We start from the raw sequence: 25,984 nt of genomic DNA on the forward strand, positions 1-25,984 counted from the left end.
AAACTATATTGTTAAAAATATTATCAATTTAATGGCACATATTTTATTGATATACTTTCTTTGTTTTAGCTGTTTAAAGTTTTTGAAAAACAAAAACATAAGTAGAACAAAAACTATAAATAATTATTTAGAGAGAAATTAAATTAAATAGATATCGTAAATTGAGCACGAGCAAAGAAAAGCGCAAAATTCCCAGCATGATAACTGATTAATTTGATTAATTTACAATGTTATATTTTATTATTCTTATATTACACTTGCAAGTGATGTTTTAAAAAACTGAAATGTATGAGATTGTAATTCAATTTTTTCTCAGTAAAAACATTTTGTATCGCATTTAGATGAGTCTGTATCAGACTGTATAGATATAAAAAAAAGACTGAGTTTACGAATTAAAGATTAAAATTAGTGTATTTAGCTGATTTGTGCAATTATCATGCGCGCTCACGTAAAACGTGTGCAACGTCTCACCTTGCGATGCGTTGTACGTGTATGTGTGTATGTGCGTGCGTGTGACATATACATGCATCTCATGACGCGACATCTTCGCAAATGTATGCTTACGCGCGCCCGCGCACATTTGTGCAACATATTATCCGTATCTACGCCAACGCGTAGTGTACTGTAGTGTACCTCGATTTGTTCGACACATCCGTCTCGTTTTGTGCGTTGTGATCGATTTGCAATTGTATTCCAAGCATCTAAGAGAAAATTACTCGCTCCCTCGAAGTCGACGGAGTCCATTTGATATATCCAACAACGGCAAACAGGTTGAAGAAATCGTCGGTTGCAACCTATATTTTTGTATCCATGGAAGGGCCATGTAACCTATATTGTAAGTATTGATGGGCGATTCGTTCGTCCGATCGGTTTTCCTTGCGCGGCAACAGGTTCGTAACCGTACAAGGTGGCTCTCGGCTTCCTCGTGCATCGTTCATCGGCACGAAGCTCGGTCACGTTCCGAACCTGTTATCGCATTTAAGGTTATGAGGGGACTTTTTTATGTAATTTCTGGCTGCACCCATCGTGTACAACGCTTTTTCCTTGTCTTTTTATCAGAATTTGTTTTTTTTGGATACTGTTGATCATGTATCATGAAATGTACGTAAATGAATAAATTGATTTCACTTTCAGAGTGAAGTGTAGCAAATGGAAGGTTTTAAGGTGAAAGATGAACCGATGGATGCATTAGCCATAGACAATCAGGTTATGGTAAACTTCTTGTATGAAACAGCAGCAGGTATATGGTGTACTGCCGGTGCTGTCCAGAGTCTAACGTAACGATTATTTTAAGGATGAGAACATTGTGAGCGTCGTGCTTAAGGAGGAACCCGGTGATAGATTTGATCCGGACTACATGGAGGATATTTGCTCTGGTACTTTTGAGAAAGGCACTTTATTCTTGCCTATCGAAAACAATGAAGTGGATTTCTCCAACGAGATGGTAAATATACAACAGCTGTAATCATTAATCATCCTTAACAGCAGTGTATATATTACTTTATATTATATCTCTTCTAAAAGCTTTATAAACTTTTGCAGGTAAAGCTAGAGTTGGAAGGAGAGTCCACCAGTCATCAGAACTGGACAACACAAATAGCAAATACTAATTTATGCGATAAGGAGGATGGTGTAATGCAACGATGTTTGGCTAATACAAATTTTATACAAACACAAGAACCCGACAAACATTACTGTCAAAACGGGCAGCAACCCAAGTTTTATAAAATACAATGCTCAATATGCAAAAAGTGGTTTCTGAACAACGATTCTATGGTGACACATCTGAGAATGCATTGTAGCGGAAGTCAGTGCGAGGTTTGCCAACAAAATTTTCCTGATAATTCTAGCCTGCATGCTCACATGTTAACTCACGTTGGAATGAGCCCATTAGAGTGCAGCATCTGTCAAAAAAGATTCGCTTATAAGTGGAGCTTGAGAAGTCACATGCAATTGCACGTATTGGACAAACCGTACGACTGCGATGCGTTGCAGCAGGCATTCATGAAGCGAGCGAATGTCAACGAGCAGATGATGCATATGGAAGAAAGGCCTTTCGAATGCGACGTGTGTCACGTGACATTCAAGGAAAAAGTTCACTTGAATCGGCACATGTCCAGCCATACGACGGACAGACCCTACAAGTGCACGATTTGCTTTGAGGCGTTCAAGGAGAAGGCGAAACTGAACATGCATATGCCGCTTCATACAGGGAACAAGAATTTCAAGTGTACACTGTGTCACAGATCGTTCGCTCAGAAAACGGCGCTCAACAATCACATGCTGGCGCACAGCGGCGAGAAGCCACACGCCTGTAACATTTGTGAGAAAACGTACAAGAGAAAATCAGAATTGATTAGGCATTCTATGGTTCATACCGGCGAAAGGCCGTACGAGTGTAAAGAGTGCTTGATGACTTTCCGAGAAAAAGCCAAATTAAATTCTCACATGTTGGTCCACACGGGTGAGAAGCCGCACGAGTGTCACATCTGTCACAAGGCGTGCGCGCGAAAATCGGATTTAAATAGCCACATGCTGTTGCACACCGGTGGTCAATACGACTGCACGGTTTGCGATAAAATTTTTACCAGAAAGTCGGATCTGAATAGACACACCTTGATACACACGGGTGAGAAACCGTTCGCGTGCAATATGTGTGATATGGCGTTCAGGGAAAAGACAAGATTGAATTCGCACATGCTCATACATACGGGCGATAAGCGGCACGCGTGCCATATTTGCCAGAAAACGTTTAAAGAAAAATCAGCATTGAGGAAGCATATGTTAAGTCACACCGGCGACAGACCGTACGAATGCTACGTGTGTCACAAAGCTTTCACGCAGAAAACCACGTTAAACAGCCACATGTTTGTACACGCTAGTGAGAGACCTTTCGAGTGTAGTACTTGTCAAAAAATTTTCAAGGATAAAGCGGCGTTAAAGAAACACTTATCGATGCATGTTAACGAAAAAACTCACGAATGTCTTATTTGTATGAAAAAATTCGCCCACAAAGCAGCATTAAATAGTCATCTGTCCACGAACCACATATCCTAACTATACGGATCTAGTCTATTACGGCTTTCTGTTTCTTTACATTGAGCACCGTATGTTTGTAGTTGTATAGCATATTTCCATGATTATGAATTACATCTATATCTGTTTTATATGCCAATAGATCGAATAAAGTCGTATTTTTTCCTGTATATGGACAAGTAATAAATTAATTTCTAAGTAATATCGCCGATCTTTACGCTCCTATCTAAAGGACAGGTAAAGTAGCTAAAACATAATTTATAAGTTCGTCTGTTAAATACTGTTTGACAGAACTCTCTCTAATCCTGTGAAAAATGTCCAATGTTAAAAAAGGCTGACACTTAATATAAAAACACTTCTATCTTTTTCACACTTCTCTTAACTTGAATAAATTACAAATAAAATTATTATCAATTTGAAAGTTTGGAGAATGTTAGTCAAAAATATAGTTACTATGTTAAATATAAAATAATAATATATATAATTCGTTAATTTTAAAAATAACAGAAGTATAGTAAAAAATATTTCGATATACTGGAAAAGATAAGGATGCATAAAAATATTAGACATAAGTCATTGCATATCATTTATTGAACTGAAAGTATATTATATTAGAGTAAGCTCCATATATTTCCCATTAGTTGAGAACCATACCTTAACGATACATAACTCCTCCTGAAACAACATTATGAAATTCTATATCTTGCATAAAGTACAAAATGCATAATTAAAAATTGCAAAAACAAAATTATTATAAGATTGGACTACCGCGTAAGTGATGAGATTGCTAATTGTAATTTGTAAAATATTTAACATACTTTTGAAAAGTGATTCGTATATCTCATTTGTATTACATTGTTATTTGCTTTTTTAATAATTTATAAATGAGTGTGATATTCGAGTATCTCACGTTGATGAGTAAAATCGATAAAGATTGATAAAGAAATTAATACAAACTCTGAATATTTAAGAATTTCAATATCAATAATGTACTGAATAAGAATTGAGAAAACATATAATATGATAAAGCTATTTTACTACACACTGTACGTTCACTACATACGTTAAGTAATTTTAAATTATGGGTTTATAATAGTCTTCCAAATTTCTATACATACCCATCATTGGCACCATTGGCATTGGCATCATTTGGCCAGATCTGCCCATGTTGTCGTATGTACCGTACATTTCGTTACTTCCTCTTCCCATACCTCCTCTTCCCATACCTCCTCTTCCCATACTTCCTCTTCCCATTATTCCCACTAAAATTGTAATAAGTAAATTTAAAATTTGTTCTAATAAGTATATTATCCCAATTTATAAGACTCAATACAGAGTGACAAGGCAGCAGTATGAAGACTCAAATAAGCTCAATTTTAATGTAAAAGTTAAAAGAAATTGATCAATCTTAAATAATCATTCTAATTACTGATCTAATGTTATTTTAGACCATACAAACCAGTTTTATACAAAGCACTTTAATCAGAAGAGATTCTGTCATTATCAATTTTACTTAAGAATCGATTTATGTTAAACAACTTGAATAATGATGCTGGTTTTAAAAGTGAGAGAAGAATAGTAATACTTATAAATAAACGAATGCAACTGTATTAGATCTATACAAGTGTTCATCAAACTAACACTCCAATCATCTTGTTTTAATCGATTTATAAAAAAGCTTAGCAACTTACTTTGTGCATTACACAGTTGGACCAGCAATGCTAATAAAGCCACAAGTAATACGATAACTTTCATGATGCTCGTAACACGCTGGATTCTCAGTAGATTTACAGTGGGCCTCAACAGAGATACTGATTTTATGCAGCTGAGATGTCCTTTTATATATTTTTCGATATAACGAGCTATAATTATTGCTGCGTTATAAAAATATTCACTATTGATATTGAAGATAATAGCTCGTTTATTAACGTATACCGGGTGGACGATACGTTAATTATCTATTTGTTCGGAACATCGTGGAATTAAAATCATTATGGAATTAGATTTTATAGTGATATTTATAAAAGAAATTAACTGGAATTTTATTTTACGCAAGATAAAAAAGTGAAATGGTAAAGATAATGTAAATGAATATTTTTTTAACAAACCATCCTATATAGAGTTATGGAATATTGTAAATCGATGTATGATCAATTATTGATCATAACAAATGATTATAGTATTTGCAACGTAAACAATTATTCGTATAATTCTGGGAAGCTTGTTCGCTTTCCATCAATTGACAAGAGAATACATATAAAATAACAATGGCAATAAAAAAATTCTCGTATGGAAAAATCCATTCATTGTCGTATCGGTTGCAATAAATAAATGATATGAATAATGAATGTAAAATCTTTATCTAAAGTTTTACATAAACAAAATTGAGTATTTTAATTGTTAAGTAGCAATATGTGCCAACAAAATGTACGTATTTTAGAATATTTTAGAATAATGTCATTATCTGCACATTTATCTTCTGCTTGCTTAATATTCATCTTTTGACTGAAATAATTAACCCTTCACGTCGATAGGATAATTTCTTGCCCAGCCTGCAACACAATGTTATAATCATATTATATAATGTATTCAGTTATTTTTTAAATAATTATACTGAAGTGTATGTAGATGTTCAAAAAATATATATATTCAGCGAGAACTCACCATTTCCGGCACTGGCAAAAGCAGTGGCCTGGGCAGCAGCGGGAGGCCAGGGATTAGATCCAGCTGGATTTTGTAGTCCACCTCCCCCAGTTAGGGGATCCCATTTTGCATTTTGGAGATTGTCGGATCCTGAAAAACATGAAGATACATAAAAAATTTGTTACATTTTCATATAGATCGATTATTCAATTCTAATGTTGATTTTTATACGATTATACATTATAAAATATTATTTCAAATCTCTTTAATTAAATGACAAATATAATAACAGCTCTAATGACTTCATAATAAATAGAGGCACCTCGAAAATCATCGCAGCTAGATATTACAATACAAATATGCTGATACAGTTGTATAATAGTAAGTCGTGTTTTCGCAAAGAACGGAAACGGATACTTGGACGTTGACTATTAATTAAAACGCTACTTTGATTTATGCTTCATTGTACGATAGACGGCATCAATCACACGTATTTCCAATCTCTCGTACACTGCGTTTGGCCTTGAGGCATTCCGATTATTTCCCACTGTGAGAAATATACATTATCATGCATACATGCCGTATTTCAAAATCGCCACTACGCATAAATGTCTCGTGCAACGTTACATTATCTGTGAGAAGACTTCCATTAATATGAGCGACTAGACAGCGCGAGGATATAAACGCTTGGAAATTATGAATGCATCGTTGATTTAATTTACAGTTGGCGTACACTCCCTCGAATCGTGCGTTCTAATCTCAATGATCCCGCGACTTATTAGCATAACAACTGGCCAGCGACTAATTATCTAATCTTATTGTTTCTAGATTTACATGCTGAACTATTTTTGCAAAATACCTGATGTGGAGAAAGAATTCGAACTAGAAAAACTGGAAGCTTGGGCGAAGGATTCGGCGTGAGATTCAGCGTGAGATTCTGCGTGAGATTTTGCGTAAGCATTAGCCGCCGAATTACTTTCTGCTGATGCGGGACGACCTGCATCGATAGCGAAAGGAACGGGTACAATTCCGATTCCAGGTGCCGCAGGACTGCCACCGGGAATATTCGCAAAACTGCTGCTGCTCGCTGTTGCTGATGCAGAAGAACCAGCGGATTGTCCACCGGCTGATGAACCACCTAAACCACTTCCACCGATCCCTCCCACGGGAGTATTTCCTCTCGTAGAGTAAAGTCCATCCTTATTTCTATTCTGCGATGAAGCTCCTTCAGAGTTGGAATCACTCTTTACATTCGCATAACTGCTACTGCTTGCTGATGCAGAAGAACCAGCAAGTTGTTCACTTCCGGATTCAATAAAGGGATTGCTTCCTTCAGGTTTCCTTCCTCCACTGCCGCCATATCCAGGCTTAGGAGTAATATAAAGGCGATCGAGGAAAGGATTTCCTTTACCGATTGGCTTAGCTGTGGTTGTGGTTCCGCTATTCCAAAGGCGTGAAATATCGCTTGGATTATCGCCTGAATAATGGATAAAGATATATTTAATATTTTTATATATTTTATCATTAATACATTTATTTTAAAGTTTATATATATAAAATTTACCTTTTGCTCCAAATAAAAATGGATTTGCAGGATTCCATTTCGCAAGATCTGAAATTTAATTATTTCATATGTTATTAATGCAACTAAAATTTTAATTACTAATGTTCTTAAGTATTCATTAGCCTCATTTCTACTTTGGTTACACAAAATGTCTCCGCTTTCGCATTTTCGTATTACCTGCAGGATAAGATTCAGTTGAAGCGGGATAATATGTTTTAGTAGGGCCTTTTAATCCTCTACTACATGAATTCTGCGCGTCCCACGAATAATCGTCTTCTTCAGACGCAGTCTCACTTTCGGACTCTTTGCCGAACCTATTTCCACTAGATTGTGTACTGGACCAAGTTTTGCTTCCGCTTCCAGATTGTTCTTTAGGCTTAATTCCACTTGTTCCCGGCAAGGTATCGCTCGCGATTCCAGACGTGCTCGTACTTCCGCTTACCGGCTGTTTGTTAAGCCAAGGATTACTTCCGCTTACAAGTTGTTTGCCAAGCAAAGAATTACTTCCAGCCGATTGTGCGCCAATCACGATTTTACTTTCGTTTTCGGAATGTCCCGCAGGTCTAATTCCACTTGCTGCAGACGAGGTATCACTCGCGATTCCAAACGTGCTCGTACTTCCGCTCGCAGGCAGTTTGTTAAGCCAAGGATTACTTCCGCTTACAAGCTGTTTGCCAAGCAAAGAATTACTTCCAGTCGATTGTGCGCCAATCAAGGTTCTACTTTCGTTTTCAGAATGTCCCGCAGGTCTAATTCCACTTGCTGCAGACGAGGTATCACTGCTTCCAAATGTACTCTTACTTCCACTTACAGCCTTGTTAAGCCAAGGATTATTTCCAATCGATTGCGCGCCAATCAAGATTTTACTCTCGTTTTCAGAATGTCCCGCGGGTCTGCTTCCACTTGCTGCAGGCGAGGCATCACTGCTTCCAAACGTACTCTTACTTCCACTTACAACTTTGTTAAGCCAAGGATTATTTCCACTTATAGATTGTTTGCCAAACGAAGAACTACTTCCGCTCAATTGCGCGCCAGGCAAGGTTTTACTTTCAATTTCAGAATGTCCTGCAGATCTAATTCCACTTAATCCAGACCAGGGACTAATGCCACTTATGGTTCCAGGATTTCCGCTAGCAAATGTAGTCTTGCCTTCATTTTCAGCTTGCTTGGACCAAGCATTAGTTCCGACATTAGGATTCGTTCTGAGAGGAACAGTTCCATAACCGGATCTGGTGCTTCCAAAGGAGCCTTTGACCCCAGAATTAACTGAACTCTCCCCGTATTTTGGTGCAGTTCCGGCTATACCAGAAGTGCTTTGCGTATCAAGAGATGTCCCGAACGTGACTGTGCTGGCGCTTTTCCTAGCGCTTGCAGCGTTCGCAGCAGCGTTTGCAGCTGCGCCGTTGCTTCCGAAATTAAAACTGGATTGGCCCAAGTTGTTCGATCTTGTCCCGCTGAAAGGGCTAGGAGGCGTAAGGCGTGGCGTGGTCGCATAGCTAAATGGAGATTTAGTTGTTGCAGCGTTTGATGTAAAAAGTTCAGCACGAGGACCTGTAGTTAACGAAGATTTGGTGTTGATAAATCCGTTTCCATTGCTATTAGATTTGGTAGCTTCCGAACGCTCATACAGGCTGCTCCCAGTTAGAGATTGTCGTGGTTTTCCAGAATTAAATATGCTATCTTGCCCCGCAGAATTGGTACTGGATAAACTCGGCCCGGTAATTCCTCCATGTAATCTTTTACCAGTTCCGAAATTATTTGATGTACTCAAAGGCTGCGTACTATGAGGCGTAATATCGGATGCGCTTCCGCGAGAGTTGCTTGCAATACCGGATGTTCCACTTGCTCCAGCATAAACTCCAGCATAAGTATTAGCATCTGTATAAATAAAATGATCATCAGTTTGTTAGAAAAATTCTAAAACAAAGAAACATTCTGAATATAAAAATGATTATATTTGAAAGTTATATCTTAATTATTGTTATATAGGAATAACATTATTAATAATTAAAATCAATAAGAAGCTTTCTAATTACCACAAATACGTACTTTGAGCTCCAAATTGAGATCCGTAACTGCCTAAAGGTGCAATGACACTTTCTGCGTGTGGTGCCGCAATTGATACGCCGCTGTTTAAAGGTTTACTTTTCGTTAAACCAATTTGGATAGATGTTACACCTGCCTTGCCAGGAATTTGCTTTCCTAGCGCAATATTAACATATATTACTATAAAATTGTTACACAAATGTAAAAGTACAATTTGTAACATGTATATCATGAAAAGATCTTTATAATTAACGTGCGCTTATCTATCATACATTTTTTTAATTTCGAAATGCAAACACGTAGCAGAACACACAAAAAGCTCTGCTTTATCATTCTAAAAGAATAGAAAAATATTTTAAGAAAATAACTAGATATACCAGCAGCAGGCGTTCCATAATCCGAACTCCAATTTGGTCCAGGATTGCTGCCGAATCCGGTGTTCCAATTTACTCCAGATTTCGGTGTCGTTGCATGCCCGAGATTCCAAGGAGTCCCAGGTTTGTGCGGGGGTGGAATTCTTCCGGAATCACCGTCATATATAACAACATTCCATTCTTGTGCTGGTTTCGCTGTTGTGCTGAAGCCCGCAACAGGTATACCATCGTTTTTATTCCAAACTGTGTCGGATTTCCGCGTAGAAGAAAATGAACTAGCTGCTGAACTAGCCGCTGCTTTAGCTGCTGCAATAGCTGCTGCATTAGCTGCTGCATTAGCTGCTGTATTAGCTGCTGCATTAGCTGCTGTATTAGTCGCTGCATTAGCTGCTGTATTAGCTGCTGCACTAGCTGCTACTTTAGTTGCCGCACTAGCTGCTGCACTAGCTACTGCATTAGCCGCTGCATTAGCCGCTGCATTAGCCGCTGCACTAGCTGTTGCTTTAGTTGCTGCGCTAGCTGCTGCACTAGCTACTGCATTAGCTGCTGCTTTAGCTGCTGCAATAGCTGCTGCATTAGCTGCTGCATTAACTGCTGCATTAGCTGCTGCATTAGCTGCTGTATTAGCTACCGCATTAGCTGCTACACCAGATCCGGTATTCCAGTTCGTTATGGGTTTTGACGTAGTGCCAAAACTTGCGGATATATCGAGTCCACCATCCAAGGCGGATTTCGACGAAGAACTAAAACTACTCGATGCTATTTCTTTATTCCAGGATGATTGAGAGCTCGGTATTGTTCCAAAGACACTTGCAGTTCCGCTACCAGGTTCATATTTTGGCGTAATTCCGAAATTATCGGTTTTTCCTGCATATCTACTGTTCGTTAGGAAATCACTCTCAGGACTGCCAAATTTTTGAGTCTCGCTGTCAGAATATGTGCTTACGGTCTTATGTATTAAGGGTGGCTGCAATTCTATCAAGGGTGGCTGCAATTTTATTAAAGGTGGCTGCAATTCTATCAGGGGCGGCTCCAATTCTATCAAGGGTGACTGCAGTCGGTATTTTTTTAATTCACGTATGTCGTCACTCGAGTCATCATATTTCTCAGGCCTGTACTGGCCGTCGTCGCCGTCTTCGCCGGTCTCGCACTCGTTTCCGTCTCCTTCTGTCTCAACCTTTTCCCAGTAATCGTCATTCTCCCATTTGCATCTAAAGCGTTCACCGTTCTTATAATAGATACGTCCACCGCCTCCTCTTCTGTCATTAAGGCCGCCGACGTCGCCCGAAGGCGTGTCGTACGATTTTGTACCGCGATTAGCATTGTTGTCGTAAGGAGAGCCGCGGTTGTTATAATTACGAATTTCTTTACGTCCATCTCCAGGAAGAAATCCTGTTTCTCCGAATGCACCAGTAAACCCATGGGGATTATTTAATGCGGGCAGACCGGCTCCAGCATTCGCATTAGCCGATGCACCGGCTCCATTGAATGCATTAGCTGACGCACTGCCTGAAAAATAAACAAGTATCATATTTGGCAATGGATAAATCATCATGACGTGATCACGCGTCTCTTGTTTTTCCATCCTAACAAGAAAATATAAAAAATTACAGCATTGACTCAATATCAATACTGTATAAAAAAGAAAATAATTTAAATTTAAAAATTTATGTAAGATAAAAAAAGCTATATATATATATTTCTAAATGTTCTACACATTTATGGAGATTGTATGCTTTTATTCAATAGCATCCATAATATGATATGAAAATATGTTCTCTTAGCATATGCAAACATTATAAACAGTATTTTACTACCCTGTTTATAACAAATAATTTAAAATAAATTTTTTAGTTAAAATGGATAAAAATATGGAGTTTCCTTAAGGAAAGTCTGAATTCTAGACTCAATGACAATAACACATAAATCTGTCATATATAACTCGACTCTGACAAAAATATTTCGCAAATATTTCACGAACAAAAAGAAATTGCATTTCTCAGGTAGTCTAACAACCCTATATATAATTGTGACGCGATGGTAACAAGAATGACCTTAACCATTTATAAAGATGATTTCACCAGCATGCACACAAAGAAAGAATTGATAATATACATACTGAAGGCGCCAGTATTGAGTCCATTCTGTGTTGCATGTGTATCTGAAATTTAAATCGCAATGTAAATTCAGATTATCACAAAGTACAATGCATGTATGCGTAAACTTTGAATTAAATTCTTTAAACGTTACTAGACATAAATAATGACTCGATTTACGGATTAGAATATATTTCTAAGAATTATTGATGTCATTAATTTCTCAAATAATTAACATAATCGATTTTCAAAGATGATAAAATAGTATTATTATTCGATTAAAAGCAAACTACTCGATTTCAAAATCTCTTCTTATTCTCTAATTTATTTCTATTAAATTAATATATGTATCTTTTAATATAACTAAAAGAAGGAACACACACAAATGTAGATAAAATTGCCAATAAAAAATTAACATTTAATAGAAAAGAATAGAAATTCTAAAAATGGATTTTTTTCATATAGATTTAATACACAATCACGTTCGTCTTGATTTTTAAAAATGACTTGCTTTATCGCACATACATAACTTGTACAGAATAAATTAAAATGAATTACCTGAGCCGACGAAGAGCGAGCACGTAATAAGAATCACTGCAAGGGAATACTTTAAGCTACTGATCCACATTTCGGTCATCTTAACAAAAACCGGCTCACGGATGTTATTTTACCGGTTATCTCCTGTATACCGCGATGCCGATTAGCGATCCATTGGCAAGAGCATTTGATTGGAAGCTCATATATATAAGGATACCCCCGGCAGTGAAAGGGACGCGGCGGCGGCACATCCGGACGCCGCGAGCGATCCGCGAAGGCAGCATCCTCGGCATTATAGCAAATACACAGTCAGACAATGAATAATTATTATTTCGCTATTACTGCTTACAAGCATGCGAGGAGCCATGCGATGTAATAGAAGCAGCACGATTGGTTTGAGATGGTCCACTGCTAGCAGAGGATAAGTGCGTCATCGTTCTTTAGGAATTTCCCTCGAAGACACTTCGATGCTCGTCACGTTTACATATCCTGGATAGCATGCTGCACGCAAATGCTACAAATCCGTAAACATTTTTAGCGTGTCCATAAGATAGACAACCATAGACAGCCACAAAGCAGGCTTAACAATCAAGAAATTCCTGTAATGAAATAAGCGTGATTATAATGCCTTCCATTTTTGAATTAGACATTCATGAATCATGTTTCTGAGGTATGTCTGACAACTTTAAGTGCTCAATGGTATGTAAAATGTACGTAAGCTGTATGTAAGATTGAACATAAATTAAAAAAAAAAATATGCATTGAAAAAATGCACGTTAAAAAATGTATGTGTAAGAAATATATATCTTTAAATGTAGTAAAAACCTGTACCTGTAATAAAAAATGTATATATTTTATAAATTAATAAAATACGAACGAGACACAAACAAAACTTTGTATACAACACAGTTGGTCAGCTTTTTATAAACAGCTTTATTATTTCTGCTTTACAATACAAAACAATGGCTTACATCTTAGTATAATTTCATTTTCTTTCTGCTGTATATCATTAGAGACTTTATAAAACATGTATAAAGGATTTGAGAACTTGGTGATGAAAATGATACAAGTTTTAATGGTAATTCCAAAGATTATACTGATGTATATACAAAATGAAACTTAAGTTACGCAATTAATATTACGATAGTAATTAATAAATTGTTTCGCAAAGTTTGAATACTCAAAAATTGCGGTCAGCCGTGTATTATATACAAAGTATAAATATAATTAATCACGAATGTGGTTATTATGTAACATTCGTTGCACTATATTGTCGTACTGCTAATGTAAAGAATTATAATAAATCATAAATCTTTAGAGTTCATCGCAACCCGCGAGAATGCACATACGCTTTGAGTGAGTTTACTGACTGCATATAATCTTATATGTATATATTTCTAGAAAAATATTTCTATGTGTTCAACAATATTAAATATTAACATTTAATAACTTCCAAACGTTTTCAGCTGAATGCCGTATGCATGTTAGAAATCAGTTTTGCATTTTTTTTTCCAGTTTATTAATTTTTACCGCGTCGTAATTTTGCACAAAAAGAAATTCACATTTGCAAATCCCACAATAGACTGACCAAAATTTAAGTAAACAAATACATACAATGTTATACCTGTGCTTATTAATTAACAAGTTTTAATCTTGAAACGCTGAAAAAATATAATTATATCGAAAATCACATGTTTTAAGAAAATAATTAATAAGCATAAAATACTAATCGTTTCATGCCACAGTAATAAAGTTGTGCAAGATGCATATTATTGAAAGTAATGTTTGAAAAACAAAGTATCGAATTAAATATAAGTAATGTTTAAATCTATATATATATATACATATAATTTGAAAAAAGGTAACGCGGGATAAGTAACGCGTAAAACGCAATGTTTAACACTAGTTTTTACGCCAATAAGTTTAATGCAATTTAAAATTAACGCGGAATGAAACCGACAGTACTTCAATAGATTCCCGAATAATCTTCAGTCGAAAAAAGAATTGATACATATATATATAAATATATATTGTATATAATATAGAAGTCATGAACCGAATTTCCTGATTCGTCCGAGTTATTTGACATGTTTCAAACTAATGTGTTTTGTAAAACACGAAGTCAGTTATTTATCTCTATTCTGCGGTACGATCAATATTATAGCAAATCTTTTTATATATATATCCCTCTCTCTTCCTCCCTCCTTACTGCTAGATATAAATATTCTACAATTGGGAGAAGTATCTTACATTATGTACAAAAAAGTAACGGGGATTTCGGAGAGTTTAAGCATAACTGTATTTCTTTGCGACAGTCTCGAGATGCTTATATTGGAGGGCAATGAAAACAGTTCCTTAAATGCTTATCTGAAGCTATCTGAAAGACTTGTCTCGTAAATAACATGGACACGAAAATGTTTGAAGTTTGCAGTTAAAAGTGGGAAAATATCGCGAGCAATACCGTTCGGGAAGGGAGTTACTGTAAAAAAAGGTTCTTACGTTATCGGACTAAACCTTTGTACTTGTCAGAACTCGTTTTCAACTCACGAGTTTATGCTATACAAGACGCGTTCTTTCTGAGCAATGTTTAAAGATTGTGAATGTTAAACGCGACCGAGATTTTTTTTATATGTTTTTCCATGTAGTGAAATATAGTTATGCTGTTACATTATGTTATAATTATTATATCGTTCGATAATAAACGTGGCGTATAATAAACGCAAACTTCAATTGAAAAACTACAAGGAAGTAAATCACTCGAATGGAGGGAAAGGACAAAGTAATCACTTTCGACATGATGGGATGATTATACTAAATTAGAGTTATAAGAAACTCTATTAATTCTCAGATTTCCTACCGAATCATGAGTAAAATCCATGGTTCTTAGTCAATATCAATGAATTTTATGTAGATGGATAGATGGACTCCATCGTTTCCGGCTTCATATGCTCCCATGTTACATGCTTGGCGTATCCGTTCGCTACTAATTCTTCACCGAGGGAGATTACCTGCAATGAAATCGATCGATTTGAGTGAGCGCAAAAACGCGCGCAAAAAATTCGATTCTTCTAAAACAATAGATATTTACCCCATAGTTTTGGACATTAAAATAAATGTTCGCATAAACATTATTATCAATGCGGCCTTCGATCAAGGCTTGAGCAATCCCGCATGTACCGGCAGAATGTACTAGGTTGTAAGCTTCTTTCGACCATTCACCTAGAATACACGAATAGATCGTATAAATTATATACAAAGTAAATAATTTCGGATAAATCAAAAGTACGACTTTTCCGAAGAGACTGTCTACGCAGCATCAATATATTAATTACCTTCCTTCGGCTGGATATTCGCTAAAAAGACTTCGATCGCCTGAAAAGGCAGATGTAGGTATTCAAATTTTATCGGCTTAAATAACACATTGCTGAGTTGCCAGTAGCCGCCGTAATCAAGCAGTCGCACTATGTTGTTTTGTCCTAATGGATCCGGATTTTCGATGCATCCCCTGACCCACTTGTTGTTCCAATACACGGCCACGTATGTACCTTCTACGAAAAACGAATTTTAGAAATCTTACAACTCCAGGCACATTCCAATTTCACTTGCAAAAAACAAAAGATTACTTACTGCTCATCACATCGACCACTGGATCTGTACATACACTGTTATACCAGCACGTCATTTCTTCTTCTAAATTTTGCAAATAAGGATGCGTTGGGTGAGTCGGAAGCTGAACAAAGAGCCAGTTCGGCTTGACGATATGAGAGATGTTGATGTCATTACTGACGCCATCAATCAGGGGGAGAGTGGACATTATCAGAGGGATGTTAAGTGTGGGAATCTCCTCGTTGACATCAGATAACGTCGAGATTTCCGCCAGTGTCACCTGTGGGAACTTCTTCTCCGGAAACTTTTGTCTTATCATCTTAAGCGCAACGTTAACCCCCTCAACACTGCCTTGTATCGAACAAATCTTATGATCGCCATCGCAAGGGTGATCATTTACGTATATGTCGACTTCAGCCTTCGTACGGATGCTTTGTAAAAAGTTTCCGTGACGACCAATTAATCTGCCTACCAGATGATGCGGTATGGCAAAGTCGTAGGTGGTTTGTACAGTATTATCCTTCCTGTATCCGTTGATACTTCCACCTAAAAATGAAAAGATTATTTCACAAAATTGCTTTCACAAAGTCATATATTCTTATATGTTTTCAGAATTTACCCTGTGATTTTTCTATTAAACAGATGAAATAATTCAGATCATCGTGAAAAATCATCGATACCTTTGCCGCTATCCGTGCTTCCTTCGCTCCTGGCTTCGTCCGTGACGCTGCCTTCCAGAACTCCGGAAATCGGGCTGTGATTGGCCGAATCTCTTTCCTCGGCCGCTTGTCCCTGAGTCTTGATGGTGTCTTCAGCGTGTTTCTCGTCTCGCTGTCTATTCTCTTCGTTATTTAATTCAGTCATGTACTTTTGTTCGAAGGGCTTTATCTCGCAAGTTTGCTCCTTCTTATCACCGATATCAACGATATCCTCAAATATCCTCGTCATCTTGTCGATGGTGCTATTGGATTCTGAGGAGAGCGTTTTCCGACTGTTGGCAACTATCTCGAAGTAACTCGCGTTCGGATTGCTACCCAGCTGTACGTCTTGCTGCACTGGCTCAATGTTCATGCATCTGGCCTGGCCGCTATCGGTACAGAAAGACTGCGATGTTGGATTCTTGACTGGGATGTCCATGCTCTCGCTGACCTTCCTCGGGATGCGAGTTGGTTCTTCCTGTCGTGTCACTCGCTGGTTGATATCCTCCTGAACGCCAGAGTCGTGGAGACTCGTGTCACACTTCGTCGTGTCGCTCAACACAGTTTTCTCCTCGCAATCTAGTTCCGCGGCTCCCCCTGAATCATTCCATTGAAGTTCACCTCTTTCTATCCGACGGCGTTTGTACCAAAAGAAAGCGACGGCAAAGGTTACCGCCGGGATAGTCCATTTCGCTAATTGAAGATGAATCGGAGAATACATACTGCGAGTCCACGGTGGCTGCAGTTACCCGAAATTCGGCGATACTGAAATCGAGGTACCAACAGCTTAAGCCTCTGTTACTTCAGCAAATATTTGGACGGTGGCTATCATCTCTTACAATCTATTACTTGTAACAATGAACATTTTCCAGACATCAACGAAAGCACTATTTCTCATTTAATTGTTATACACTTCACAAAAACTTTACGATGATCTTTACAGTCAATTCAGCTAAATGCGAAGCGAACAACGTGCTGATCAGCAATTAACGTGCGGAAGCGGCGTGCGTAAAACGAGACGACGTGACGACGCGGAATTTCATGAACTTTCGTCCTTAGCAATGTTTTTATTCGTATATAAAAAATATTCAAAATGTCTGCGATACAATTTATAATTTTGAATTTATTCAGGAGAATAAAATAGAACTTTTCCAAAGTATTTTCCAATTTCACGAAATTGAAAGTGTCAAGAGAATGTTGACATATACTGCAAAGATATATTACGAGATGTTATCGAACTTCGACAATCAGTCAAAATACTGACAACAAATGTACATATGAAAATCGCTTTCAAATAAAATTAGAAACTCGCGTCAAATCCGTCAATTTTTCCGTGATAAAATATCGATCAATATTATGTAAAATGTAACAATCGATACTTTGAAAATTCCAAAGTGCTTTTAAATCGTAAAATATTTTACGGAATCGTTAATTTTAATTTTGATTATAACAATACTTATTGAATAATTTTGACATTTTATGAAGATACTGAATTAATTTGATGGAAAAAGAATTAATAAGTATAATTATATTTAATGCGGGATAAGCAAGCGGAATGTTGTGTTATAAACATAATATAAACATATACACACATATAAACACACAAGATAAACTGCTACGACATTTATATTAGCTAATAAAAAGATATACAGCTATAATATTCAGCGATATAACTTAATCAGCAAAAGTCATAAATTAAATTTTTGCTGAAATTAATGCACAAAATAAAGATTCTATGTAAAGATTTCTGTTTATGTAAATCGCATAAAATTACGAATATCAATATTATATAAGTCAGACATCATATTTTTAACTTTTTTTAGCTATATCAAAATCAGACATGTAACATCAGTGATTTGAGTGAATGTAAGCTTTATAACTTTCGTAAAAACGAGGTAACACTTAGAAGGACCTTCAGAAGACTTGACGTATACAACACTACAGTTCTTTATATCCGATGTGAAAGTGTTATCTGGAATATCTAAATATCCTACAGGCATTTCAACGCGTAGATTTTAATATTATTAAAAAAAATTAAAGATTATATATTACACTAGTATCCATAAATTATAGATGACAAATAGAACAAAGAACGATGATGACTAATTGACGTGCTATTTATATGAACGATGATATACTTCGTGATAGCGAAATAATCTTAACTTTTATATCACATCATTAAAACAATGAAACGAAACATCAGTAGAATACGATTGCATAAATAGATATCAAAATACGAAGGTCTAAGAATTTTAATAATTCAAGAGTCCACGCTACAGTATTAAAAATCTCATCGAAGCACTCATATTAACACGTAATAATATCGATCGAAACATGATCAAACGTCTCCAGCAGGTTGCTATAATAAAGTTACCTCTCGCGAATTCGAGATATTCTGTCATAATCACAGACGAAATACGCAGATGAAAAAACTTTGCAACGTTCGAAAGCAAACTTGAAATGAGTTTATCTGACGAAATTAATCGGATTACGCGAATACGCGATCGATGCTTTCGTATCACCACAGCTGGAATTGTACTATAGTTCGTGGAATTTCAACACGTGGTTAATGTCGAGGACCAGTTCGACTGGAACCGTTCGGTTACGCAGCCTCGGTCATGTAAGGTGGCATTCACACCGTAATTAAGATCTTCGACAACGTAAAGTGAGGCAAAATTAAATCAGGAATAAGGCATGGAAATTTTTCCATGCTTGAGACTAAAAAGAATTGTTCCTCCTAGATCAATTTATTGCACACAAGTGAAATCTGATTCATGATGTCTTCACGAATAGTTTTATTGTTATCGCGATAGCAATATGTATGAATTGACTGATGATAGTCAATGAATTTCTAAATGATTTCATCCAAACAGTTACTGCAAAATGAACACAATCTAGCACTCTCGCATCACATTAAACTATATATAACAAATTTTACTAACGCGTTCTATTGATTGTATCAATGAAAATATGTCGCAAACGAAAATCCACAAATGTAGAATATTCTGTATAACTGCGACGGTGTCGCGATAAATAAATATCCGTAACGGGATGGCTCTGATCAGCGATTATGCTTTTCGTAGAAATTACGAATGATAACGTAAGAGCTACATAAATATAATTCAATCGCAAAATGCAAAACTATGATCAGTGAATATAAGTTTTTAAAGTTTTCAGTGCAGTTTTACATGTCAAGAGAAAAGAGTAAATTAAAAATTTTTCAAATTAAGCAAACAATTATATTATATGAAAATGAGAAGCTTAGCTATTTTAGTTATCGCAATTGCTGCTTTTATCTTTAGACACTAATATTAAAGTACACAAGCAAATAAAAAAAAAAGTAATAAATAGGCTATCTACATCGTATCGCAGTGCGGAGAAAAAAATAAAACAAGAATAAAAGAGAATTTAATATAAAATTAAAAATTGCTGCTAAATATAGAAATAATACGATACTATTTCTCATAAAATCATCAAATAAATTCGTTATAAGTAATTTCTTTAAATCATTAAATAAATTTCAATTCGTATTCGAGTTTTGATCGAAGAAAATTCGAATACGTTAAAAGGTAAATAAGATTTACGAACAGTAAGACTTCAAAATTCTGTTCGAAATCCATTAAAAAGGAAAAGAAAGAAATTTAACCTTAATAATACTGCAGAGAAGAAAAAAAACATTATAGGTCAAGCAACGCATACTGGTTCAACGTGCTCTCGGAATGTTGAATTTGTGTTCTGCAAAGCTAATGAGATAACCGGTGCGAGTAAAGCTTAGCAAAAGCATCAGAAGAAAAAGACGGAAATCGCGGTAACCTGATAAGCTTGAATTCAACTCATAATCTTCAATTCTATCTTTGAAAAAGACTCTTGACTATTATCTCTTGTCATATTGAATTGTGATCAGAAACAGTTGTAAATTGGTTTACATATATGTCAAATTTTTTTCATTATTAACTTTTCATAGATAAAAAATTGTTCGAACAAAACAATTAGCCACAAAAAATTTCGACGCGCAATCAATATTAATTTTTTTTCTCTCAAGAAAGTCTGTTACGTATGTAAGTAGCCCCAGCTGTTGCGTTGTACCTCGATTATACAGTAAAATCTCCGTATTTACGATACGTTAGTGAAAATGTTGATATTGCATAAATCAAAAACAACAGATATCAGAATGTTTGTACATTATCTTCGATTCTTGATTTATCAATAAATTACATAAGTAAAAGTATAAATTTTTTGCACGAATTAAAAAGAAATGGAACTGTAATTTCCATATAAATAAAAATAATACGATGAAAAGAAACATAAATGAGAAGTAAAAAGCGATACAATTTTTATAATTTTAGTAAGCACAGAAGAGAACAGATGAAATTGTGGAATAATTTCGAATAAAAATATCACTCCTAATTTGAGACTTAATGGCGAGATTGAGAAAGAAAGAAGAATTGCTAAGAAAAATTGTAAAAGCAAGAATAAATCTCTCCCATAAAAATTTCTTCTACTCTATAATTCTATAGTGCAATACAGTTTGAATAGTGAATAAACACATATAAAAAAGTCATAAGTTGCCCAGATAAATTAAAATTATATCATAAACATGCAATTTTAACAAAAATTATTTTATCGAGAAAAATTTGTAACGTTTAAAATGCGCTACGTTTAATAAAACGCAAATTTTTGTTTAAACGAATTATCGTTGTGTTTACAAAGTGCAAAAAACGGAAAATTCAACATAGGACGTATAGAACTCACGCGGTAGAAATCGTGTTAAAAACCATATGGAATTAACTGAAGAGAAGAGTTTCAAAACTTGATAGTATGATTTATATTATTTGCATGAAAATTGTATGTAACTTTGTAGAAAACAAGAACAAGGAAAGCAAGAGAACCATATTAAGCAAAAGAATGAGAAAAATATAGACAAACTTAGGATATAAAGAACATAAAATTTAAATATAGAAATAGTTTTGTTAGATAATACATATAAATTCAACATTTTTGAAATAAGCATACAAAGATTTGGAGAAAACTGAATACAAATAGATTGTAAAAGTCTGTGTTCAATTATAAAATACAGCTATAAATAGCTTCATTAATTGCAGTCATTTGAAAATATTTAATTTAAATATTTTAAACATTTAAAAATATTACAAAATAATTAGAATTCATATGAGATATAATTTGTATTAATTTCCTAAATTTATTTGTTACTTTTTTATATTTTTAATTTATTTCTCAAATAAATGTAAGCTTTCTTGTTATAGCAATAAATAATATATTTATAATGAAAATAAATTAATAACTGAATCATGATTTAGAAAGTTTAGAGAGAATAGTACGAGATAAATTTTTTTCTTAAATGTGTGTAAAAAGACATTGAATAATTTGTACACAGAAATAAAGCATGATGTTTAAGCATAGATGCTCAATGGTGCCCTATACTTCGTCTATATATAGAACAACTAAACTATCACCTATTGTGAGATCTAAATGCACACAATTTTATATATTTCTATTAAAACGTAATAATTTATTATATTTTCTAGATATAATTAAATTATATCTAGAAAATATAATAAATTATTACTGAATAGTGTTAGCTATTCTATATGTGGAATATGAATAAAAAATGTCAGTTTTATAACACATAAGGAAATACAGATAGAATAAACGTAGAAAAAAGAATAAAACAAAAAATTAGTTGTTACAATAATCTAACTACAGAAGCAACTAGGAAACACATGTAATTAATAAATTAACGGGTAAATAGGTCAATGTACACCGTATCGTATGGTACACAGGAAGCATTTCGACACATTATACAACCGCTAAATAAAATCTAAGAGAATATGTGAGCATCTGCTCGTAATTTTATGCCAGTTTCGTTCCCTGTGCGCCACCGGCTACCGGCACACTTGTGTATTTGTCCCTCGTTATTTATATCTTATTTCTGTACTTCTTGTGACCCATAAGCGAGAAGGTAACAAAAGACGTCCCCCCGCATCTCCAAGAAATTACCAGAAGCTGAAACCGGAATGTTAAACTTACCGATATATCGTTAATGACTCGTGGAACTGCGACTGATTTACGCCTAATTGATAGCACACGTCTTTTAAATGCTTCGTGAAAGACTCTTAACGCACCGAACAGCCGACTTATGGCAAATTTTTCGCAAGCGCACGCCACGTGCTAGCGATATATCCCACACGTAGTAAAATACGAATATGGCGACTCCGGTCTTCGCCGCTTCGTGCGCGCCTTGGAAATAGTAATGATAAGACGATCGTACGTGAATGAGGTAGAGAAACAACTAGCGAAACTAGCGGCCGGCAGCTGAACAAAATGAATTGTTTTCTAGGGACTACAGGTTGTTGGATAAAGTTCCTAAAAACCACACGTTTCTATTGGTGGACAGAGAAATGTTGTCCACGATCGATCATGCAAACGGACAAATCGATAGTTGCCGCTTGCGTTTCTTCAAGTCGCAGCGCTATCTTCAGAAATGAGTGCACTTGGTTGATGGTCGGCTACCGGCAAGAACGATGTTTTGATAACAATTCGCGTACGATATCGATATAACTATAAATTAACTAGCTGGAAAGGTAAGACTGTATCTTTGATATTATGATATGAGATATGTATCTGATAACAATGGGAATCAATGTTTTACATTTTTATGTACGCAATAAATTATCATCTACACACGCGCTCTTATGAGCATCCTACACTTCTACTTAGCATTGCCAAATCACACGCATAATGTTTAGATATTTGCGCATTAAATAAATACTCCAAAGCTATCTAGATGGCTTGTTAGTTGATCAAAAAATCGGTTAAAAAATTTCAAATTAAATCTGAAGTAAACTGAAAGTGTAAGGCATTCGTGGCATCGTGCATATTTAGCAAAACATTGAATAGAGCAATAATCTCTAATAGAACAATAATCATATAGAACATTATCGTAACTGGTCGAAAAGAACGCAATAAATGACTGATTCTCCTGTCCCGACATTCCAGCATTTCTAACGCGCCATTTTCAACATCGAAATATTTTGACGCTGGAGCCGCCATCTTCCGTAGCAGTCTTCGTTTCCGCCGCGGCGATTTGGACGCGAGACGCGAACGCTCGTTTAGTTGTATTTTACTGGTTAAAATCCGGGAGTGCCGATTAACATGACGGGCGATTGCTGCAATATATTTTCCGCAGAAAAGCCGCGGATATCTGCGGGTGTTTCCTTGCGTTGAAATCAGTATGAAGAATTGAAGCGCCATAAGCGCGCGCAATAATTTTCATCGCGTAGACGAATAAAAAACGCTTGTTGTTAGTACGCGTTCGTAACTGATGACCTTCGCATGATCGTTAACTCGTCGATTTGTTTCGTTCGCTCAGAGTACGTATATACGCCTCGATGGATCACCGAATAAGTAAGGTAATATATAACCTACAATTATGCTTGTTGCGGCACAAAGTACGTTTCATTTTGCGTTCACATTTTACATACCGCGGCATGACAAATGCACGAGATGACTTGCAAGGATTGATTTTTGTTTGCGTGTAACTAACAATAAATGGGTTTCAAGTAATCGTCGATTATTCGATGAAGCCGATACGAAACAGTCTACGAGCAGAATCTGTATTGTGTAGAGCAAACAGCAATATTCGAATTCATGAGTACAATTATTTGTTCATCGTTTAAATGTATGCATGATTGTAATAATGCAGATCTTTGTGTGATGAAAAGAAAATGTATTATATGATTATAATCATTTTTGGATAATTTTTATAATTATAATTGTCATATCAGTTAAATTTTCCATACTTGTTAGATTCTACTTTACCATTCAGCAGTGTGGGTCACTCTGTAGTTATCGCGCGAGTTTTGCGCTGCCGATAAATATTTACTTCATTATTTCCATATCTTATACGAGATGGCGCATTGAGAAATTCAGTGCAATGTTTATTATCTCATACGAAGTATACACGATATCTGCATGTTTTTCATATTAATTTAGATTTTAATCAAGATTGCCAGAGTTTTTGTTTTTGAGTATAGATCAGAAACCAGAACAAGGTAAAAGATACATATTAATTTTGCTAGAGATTGCATGAAGAAGCAATTAATAAATGTATTCAAAATTGAATAACCTAGAAACTTTGAGAATTTACTATCAGTTTCTTTCTCTTAATTCACACATTTTTTGCAAAGAATATAAAAATAATGAATTAAATTGTATCGCTAGGATACCATTCAACACTAATAAAAATAGAAGAAGTGGCTCAATATACATGACAGATCAGTCATGATTATTATAACAATAGCAATTACAAGTAGCATGTAAAATGTATTGTCATTATCGTTTATGAAATACTAAGGAAGAAGAGACGCGTTACTTTCCAATTTAACAGACGTGTTAGACTAGCTGGGAGGGATGCATGGAAATATCTATTGGTCTAGGACTCAGAGACCTTCGAGTAATGCACAGGGTCGTTTGATCTGGATGCGGGGCGTCGGGACGCAAGGTTACAGCGGTCGTCGGGTCAGCAACACCACGGCCGTCCCTCCCGCTTTTCCCTTTCCACCCCGACTGCTGTCCCTCGTCCTCCCGCTGCCCTCGCCGTGCTCGATGTACGTCTGCCCTTCCTTCCTACTCTCCTCCTCACCGAGAAAAAGAGTGATAGAGATAGGAGAGGGAATGAGAGAACGAGAGAGAGAGTTGCCGCCCTTCCACCCGTCTTCCTCGCTCGCTGTCCTTTATTTGTCCTCACTCGGTAGTACCAAGGAGTGCCATCTTCGCGAATCTACTACTGAGATTCTTATTAATAGTTATTGCGACATGAAATTGTGTCCTTGCTTCCACATACAGTACTTTTTCTCGGCATTCGAAAAGGGAAAGAATGTACGCGACGATATATGAACGCGAGTGTTTATCGTCTGATAACTAACCATACTCATATATCACGATGGCCACTTCCGCTCTTTATAATCCAACCTCTGGACTCTCTAAATCTCTTTCGAGAGTAGTTCTTACCCTGTCGTACACAAAAATATCTCTCCAAGAAAAAAAGAATATAAATTATTCCGATGATTCTTAACTTAGAAATTATAAAGTAAACATATTCTTATCCCACTTAACATTTTTGCGAGTTAATTATAGCGCTTTGCAGTTGGGATAGAAATTAATAATATTTGATTAATTGTGAAAATGATCAAACAATCGTTACTATTGGAGTCATGATAAAACGCAGTAGTCGGCAATCACCCCTTCGATGTCGTCGCATCATTTTTTTATAACACCGCCCTTCCATCGCGATACTTCACCACCACTTGCACAGCCCAATGCGGTAGTCGAGTCGCTTGCAAACAGCCCGGTGGAGGGGGTGTC

The 25,984-nt window shown here is 35.9% G+C and overlaps 4 protein-coding genes across 11 annotated transcripts in view; 2 read left to right on the plus strand and 2 right to left on the minus strand.

Annotated features, from left to right (window-relative positions):
• The first annotated feature begins 561 nt into the window (after positions 1-561).
• LOC105674832 (zinc finger protein 84) lies at positions 562-3,206 on the plus strand. Of its 6 annotated transcripts, none has more exons than XM_067349707.1 (4): positions 562-835; positions 1,135-1,240; positions 1,295-1,444; positions 1,525-3,206. In XM_067349707.1, exons 2-4 carry the CDS (start codon positions 1,226-1,228, stop codon positions 3,055-3,057), a joined length of 1,698 nt encoding a protein of 565 aa, XP_067205808.1. In that variant the 5' UTR covers positions 562-835; positions 1,135-1,225; the 3' UTR covers positions 3,058-3,206. The 6 variants fall into 6 exon arrangements, with proteins under 6 accessions (XP_067205808.1, XP_067205806.1, XP_067205807.1 ...); XM_067349705.1 differs by having other exon boundaries at positions 1,135-1,212; XM_067349706.1 differs by having other exon boundaries at positions 1,135-1,212; positions 1,543-3,206.
• Positions 3,207-3,609: 403 nt separating this feature from the next.
• On the minus strand, positions 3,610-12,493 carry LOC105674831 (uncharacterized). Its single transcript, XM_012371409.2, has 11 exons — positions 12,318-12,493; positions 11,783-11,824; positions 9,667-11,172; positions 9,293-9,445; positions 7,421-9,121; positions 7,244-7,291; positions 6,539-7,156; positions 5,701-5,829; positions 4,728-5,588; positions 4,155-4,298; positions 3,610-3,711 (listed from the first exon to the last, which is right to left on the minus strand). Exons 1-9 carry the CDS (start codon positions 12,394-12,396, stop codon positions 5,551-5,553), a joined length of 4,314 nt encoding a protein of 1,437 aa, XP_012226832.2. The 5' UTR covers positions 12,397-12,493; the 3' UTR covers positions 3,610-3,711; positions 4,155-4,298; positions 4,728-5,550.
• Positions 12,494-13,209: 716 nt separating this feature from the next.
• Positions 13,210-22,855, minus strand: spoon (spoonbill). 2 transcript variants are annotated; one of them, XM_012371419.2, is made up of 6 exons: positions 22,649-22,855; positions 16,583-17,365; positions 15,924-16,448; positions 15,629-15,844; positions 15,385-15,515; positions 13,210-15,304 (listed from the first exon to the last, which is right to left on the minus strand). In XM_012371419.2, exons 2-6 carry the CDS (start codon positions 17,319-17,321, stop codon positions 15,200-15,202), a joined length of 1,716 nt encoding a protein of 571 aa, XP_012226842.1. In that variant the 5' UTR covers positions 17,322-17,365; positions 22,649-22,855; the 3' UTR covers positions 13,210-15,199. The 2 variants fall into 2 exon arrangements, with proteins under 2 accessions (XP_012226842.1, XP_067205812.1); XM_067349711.1 differs by having other exon boundaries at positions 16,583-17,197; positions 22,649-22,854.
• Positions 22,856-23,646: 791 nt separating this feature from the next.
• Eip75B (Ecdysone-induced protein 75B) overlaps positions 23,647-25,984 on the plus strand; it is a 110,961-nt gene continuing 108,623 nt past the window's right edge. Inside the window, exon 1 of one of the 2 annotated variants that reach the window (XM_067349692.1) lies at positions 23,647-24,030. The gene's annotated coding sequence lies outside the window, so the exon portion shown is untranslated. Of the gene's footprint in view, positions 24,031-24,551; positions 24,673-25,984 lie in introns of those variants that run through there. The other variant, XM_067349694.1, reaches the window with a different exon arrangement.

This window comes from Linepithema humile, chromosome 2 (genome assembly GCF_040581485.1).
Source record: "Linepithema humile isolate Giens D197 chromosome 2, Lhum_UNIL_v1.0, whole genome shotgun sequence".
Classification (NCBI taxonomy): Eukaryota; Metazoa; Arthropoda; class Insecta; order Hymenoptera; family Formicidae; genus Linepithema; species Linepithema humile.